The 5634-nt window shown below is 44.3% G+C and overlaps 1 protein-coding gene across 1 annotated transcript in view; it reads left to right on the top strand.

The window, feature by feature from the left end:
• LOC116697850 (ileal sodium/bile acid cotransporter) overlaps positions 1 to 5606 on the top strand; it is a 12065-nt gene extending 6459 nt beyond the window's left edge. The window contains exons 2-7 of the mRNA XM_032529376.1: positions 1135 to 1765; positions 3346 to 3464; positions 3629 to 3717; positions 3817 to 3992; positions 4729 to 4886; positions 5360 to 5606. Coding sequence (XP_032385267.1) covers positions 1371 to 1765; positions 3346 to 3464; positions 3629 to 3717; positions 3817 to 3992; positions 4729 to 4886; positions 5360 to 5550 — 1128 coding nt within the window. The 5' untranslated portion in view covers positions 1135 to 1370 and the 3' untranslated portion in view covers positions 5551 to 5606. The remainder of the gene's footprint in view (positions 1 to 1134; positions 1766 to 3345; positions 3465 to 3628; positions 3718 to 3816; positions 3993 to 4728; positions 4887 to 5359) is intronic.
• Positions 5607 to 5634: the final 28 nt, after the last annotated feature.

Here is a 5634-nt window from a genome sequence, read left to right as displayed (position 1 = left end):
GGGGGGGGGGGGGGGGAGTGTTGGGTCTCTGTTACGATTTGATGCTATAAATAAAATTGAATTGCATTGATTGAAGGGGCCATGCACAAAGCAATGGAGTGGAACGCCCGCTGTGAGCCAGGCCTTACCACCCACTTTGTGTAGTCTCTCATTGCCAGACCTTCGTCCACAGTGCTGCAAAGGATGGTCTGGCTAGTCCAAACAGCAGTCCAGTATGGGAGAAAAACTCTAGTTTATTAGCATTTCTTTAAACCAATCACAATCGTCGTGGGCGGCACTAAGGACCGGACAGAGCCACGGTTGTTTTGGTGGAACATCTGTACGTTCGTAAGTAGTTTTAGTCGTCAAAAGAAAACTCCCATCGGACAGATGGTCTAGCTAGCTGTCTGGATTTACCCTACAGAGATCTGAGGACCAGGTAACCATAGTCCTCAGATTGGACAGATAGTCTAGCTAGCTGTCTGGATTTACCCTGCAGAGATCTGAGGACCAGGTAACCATAGTCCTCAGAAATCCACCAGAGGTTAGAACGCCAACACAGAGACAGAGGACGGGGACGGACATCCGGCCTAAAAGAGTGACATCAGACAGAATTTCCGGCGGCACAGGAGCAATACCAGAAATGAAACGCTGTTGATATAGACTATGTTCAAGTATACCTTAACAATCCTTTATATTGTGTCATATATATTGCGCGTATTAAACTGGATTTAAATACATTGTAGAGACTTGGATACACATTGAAATTTAAGACTTTCTTTTGTTGAACAGTGTCAGAAAATCTTTATTACATCACCTACATGATTTAATGGTTTAAAATAATGAATCAAAGAAAACACAAGGCCACGGAACTTTAATGGGACCTGTGGCATAAAAGACCTTATCCATAGGGTGTGTCCCCTAGCTGTCTGTGAGAACTCCAAGCATCTTCCCTCCTTACTGGCATTGCAGGATGATGATGCTGCAGAGCATAGTTGTCCAATAAAGTTTTAAGAGGCCAAAGGGCAGAAAATGTTTGAGATGTGGCGCAATCCCAATTAACATTTCAGAATGATTCTCTTTTTTATATGCATGTGCTTCTGAACACTGACCCCATAAAAAATGAAGTATTGGTTAAATTTTTTCTTTTCCCAGCTGATCTTCCCCTCCCAATTGTATCCGGCTGTAGCAGGGTGGGCATAAAGAGCACTGAGCTGGACAGTTCTTGCCATTATTGGCCATCTTCTTCTTGGATATCGGAGAAGGAGAAACTGGAGAAGTTTTGTGGATTCTTAAGAACTACCAAGCCCCGAGGGAAACATTTATCTAGTCTTCTCTTTTCTAATTGGCAGCCCCAGATTATCCTCTTCTTCTACTGAACATTGTCCAAAATGTCCATGTTAAATGCCACAACTGCGCCTGCTGCCTGCGCCCCTCTCTCCACAGTGTGCTCGGGCCCAGACTGCCTCGTTCCTCCCAGCAACTTCAACGAGACGCTGGGCCTGATCCTGAGCACCGTGCTCACTGTGATGCTCGCCATGGTCATGTTCTCCATGGGCTGCACCGTGGAGGTCAAAAAGCTGTGGAGCCACATCAAGAGGCCCTGGGGCATCCTCATTGGCTTCCTGTGCCAGTTTGGAATCATGCCTTTTACCGCCTTCGCCCTGTCGCTGGCCTTCAACGTGCTGCCAGTTCAGGCTGTTGTCATTATCATCATGGGCTGCTGTCCCGGAGGCACGGGCTCCAACATCATCTGCTACTGGCTGGATGGAGACATGGACCTAAGGTAAGAAACAGGCTGGGACAGACTGAGCTGCAACGAGGAATCAATCGGTTGTTAACTATTTAAGTAAACGTCAATTAGTCTGATAATCAAGTCATTTCTTATGAAAACCACGAGGGGATAAATCATCACAAAACACATGCGACCTCTCTTGATTATTCAATTCAAAGATAAATCAATGAATTTATTAGTTGTCAACTATTAAATTAATCACCAACTGTTTTGACAATCAATTAATCAGTTTGAGTCATTACGTCTGCTTCCAGCGTGTTAAATGGGAACACGTTCTAGTTTCTTCTCTAAATTGAATATCTTTGAGTTGTGGACAGAATGAGACATTTGAGGACGTCGTCTTGGCCTTTGGGAAACCCTGATACACATTTTTCCCCATTTTCTGACATTTTAGAGACAAAACAGCTAATCGAATTATTGAGAAACAATCAAAAGAAGAATCGACTATAAATCAACATTATATGAAAATAATGGTTAGTTGCAGCCCCAACCAGCTGGCTGGTTTGGCAAGCTCATTGGTTTATCTCATGTGATAATGTTTGGATGACTGAACACCTTCAAAATATTTGAAAAACCTGCCAACCTGACCACACCGGATGGTTGAATGGTTAATAACACGCAAGTTGTGCAATCTGTGTGTGAGAAGCGAGATCTGTAAACATGTAAAATAATCCCTGAATGCGTACTTAGATGTGTGAATGTGTCCACTAATCAGCAAATGTGTATTAAGAATCAGTGAATGCATAATTATATTTATATGCTATAGGTGTAAAAACAAACCGTCAATAACTGCAAATTCATAGACAAATCTGTAAATGCGTACATAGATATTAAAAGTCAAAGTATTTTGCTCCAACGGGTGGAAATACAGACAGGTCGTCAGTTACAACTCAGTCTTTGTACACGTGACTTTTGCTACACTTCTGCTACGACAGACATCTGCAAATGTGTGCCGAGATTTGTCTGTTCTGCTCAGCTCGTTTTTAGGGTTTATGATGTACGTGGAGTAGAAACAAAGCGTTGTCTCTAATTAGAATCTCGATAGTCAGGCTATAACCGCTGCTAGGCCCAACACTACTCCTCCCAGAAGTGTCAGCAGTGGCCATAGACCCAATACGACTTGGTGTAGTGTGTCTACGCAGCCCAGCAAAGTCACATGTAACGTGTCTGGGCACCGAGATCCAAAATGGCCGACAGGCAATAGACATAGTGGCACTGTTACACCCAACTCTTGGGAACACCCAGTCAAGGTGTCCTTCTACACCCAACATGGGTTAGTAATAGGATAAAATGTAGGTTCCATTTAGGCTGATATTCATAAAGGGTTGTGTAGACCCAATGTAGGTTGATCAAATTTTCCAAATTGGGCCCTTCACCTGTACCCCATGACTCCCCCCCCCCCTTTTGTCTTATAAGGTAGTGTACTGTGTACAGTATGATCGGGCCAGTGAGGGCACCAGTTGTTACTTACTTTTAGTAAAATATCATGTTGAATCCCATTGAAAAACTACAATGCATGAAAGAAATATGTTATTAAAAGAAGCTTGCTTGACATGATCTCCCCTCCCCAGTATCAGTATGACAGCCTGCTCCTCCATCCTGGCCTTGGGGATGATGCCTCTCTGCCTGCTCATTTACACCGCCACCTGGACTTCCTCCGACACCATCGAGATCCCGTTTGACAGCATCGGTAAGTAAGAAGAAGAATTCCACAAAGACTTTATACTTTAAGGGCTTCCATGCCTATTGTTTTATCGGGTTAATCAATCACTTTGTAGTTTTCTACCAAGAGCACTGTACAGGGTTATTATCATCTTATAAACCTGTGCTAAACTGAAGTGTGTTTATCCTCAGGTATCACTCTGGTGGCCCTTCTTATCCCAATTGGTGCTGGGATTTTTGTTAAACGCAGGTGGCCCCACCTAGCAAAAAAGATCCTCAAGGTAGGAATCTAAATATGATTCTACTTAATTTTTGATTATGATGTTTGATCAAGTTTTTTTTTTTTAAATGTACACATGTGGCTTTATCCAATGAAACAGGTAGGGTCCATCGCAGGCTTCGCCCTCATTGTCATCATAGCTGTGGTTGGAGGAATTCTCTACCAGTCCTCCTGGGACATCGCTCCCTCCCTGTGGATTATTGGAACTATCTTCCCCTTCATTGGTTTTGGCCTGGGGTTCTTCTCTGCCCGTTTTGCAGGTCAACCCTGGCACAGGTAGGGTGACAGCATATACCAGTTTTGTCAAATAAATCTTGAACCTGCTTGATTTACATTAATATTTGCTTCATAACTTGTTTTTAACCCTAACCCTGTAAAAAAAAATCTCCTCACTATCTGCTAGCTGCCTGTCCCCTTAACACACTGTAAAAAAAAATCTCCTCACTATCTGCTAGCTGCCTGTCCCCTTAACACACTGTAAAAAACCTCTCCTCACTATCTGCTAGCTGCCTGTCCCCAGAACACACTGTAAAAACATCTCCTCACTATCTGCTAGCTGCCTGTCCCCAGAACACACTGTAAAAAACATCTCCTCACTATCTGCTAGCTGCCTGTCCCCAGAACACACTGTAAAAAACATCTCCTCACTATCTGCTAGCTGCCTGTCCCCAGAACACACTGTAAAAAACATCTCCTCACTATCTGCTAGCTGCCTGTCCCCAGAACACACTGTAAAAAAGAAAAAGCGGTCTCTGTAGACAGCCCAGGCTCCACAAATGGCACCAAAAACATACTGTGCCAACCAGACCCACATCTGGATGATGTGGGTCTGGTTTGTCAGGCTACAATACCAAACCATTTTCAAAGATTGTTGTCCCCATGATTCACTTAGACACAAAAACATGGGAAAATAGGGTTCAGGTCCAAAAAAAAAAGTTTCCCTTTATATTAAATTCTATAAATCTTGAAATCACTTCTGCATCAACAAACCCCAAATCCCTGCTTTGTTCAGATGCCGAACCATCGCACTGGAGACGGGTTTCCAGAACTCGCAGCTGTGCAGCACCATTGTCCAGCTGTCCTTCAGCCCGGCTGAGTTGGAAGTCATGTTCGCATTCCCACTCATCTACAGCATCTTCCAGCTGGTGGTGGCAGTCTCGTGTGTGGGAGGTGAGAGTTTAGCAGGCAGATTCCCACTGCATGCCTTTACCAATGTGTCCCTGAGCAAGACACTTAGCATTTTCATCAAAACTGGATGTTGTCATCTACCACCAAAACAATATTTAGGTAGTTGGGCTGTCAACTAGTGTCAAATGTTAATCAGTTTCCATAGTTAACTGGTAATTTCTTTTTTATTTAACCTTTATTTATCCAGGTAAGTCTATTGAGAACAAATTCTCATTTGCAATGACGACCTGATCACATTCACACAGTTCCACTTACCTACCTGGAAGCTGCCCCCCCCTCAACCACAGTCTGATCTGATCACATTCATACCTGGAAGCTGCCCCCCCCCCACCACCACAGATCTGATCTGAGGATATTCTCAAGAGTAACCTCAAACGTAGGGTTTGCTCAAAAATATGATGAAAGCATAGTATTGCAAGAGCATGTTTCTAAATCCATATGTTTTTCCTCTGCAGCCTACCAGGTGTATAAAAAGCGCTGTGGCGGCGGTTCAGCGGATGCGGACAGGGAGGCTCCGCCCCTGGAAGCTGGCGACGGTGACTCGGCGAAAAAGAACGGCCACGCCGTGGACAACAGCGCCTTTGAGTTTGATCACGACGACGGCGGAGAGATGGAGAAGGACGTGAAAAAGATCACTCGGATGTGAGATCACAGACGCTGTACTGATCAGTGTGAACACCCAGGGCCTCAGCACTACTGCAGACAGCTGCCAACACACACACACACACAC

The sequence above is a fragment of the Etheostoma spectabile genome, chromosome 11, assembly GCF_008692095.1.
Source record: "Etheostoma spectabile isolate EspeVRDwgs_2016 chromosome 11, UIUC_Espe_1.0, whole genome shotgun sequence".
NCBI lineage: Eukaryota > Metazoa > Chordata > Actinopteri > Perciformes > Percidae > Etheostoma > Etheostoma spectabile.
Note: the sequence above shows the minus strand (reverse complement) of the source record. Positions and strands in the feature narration are given on the sequence as shown.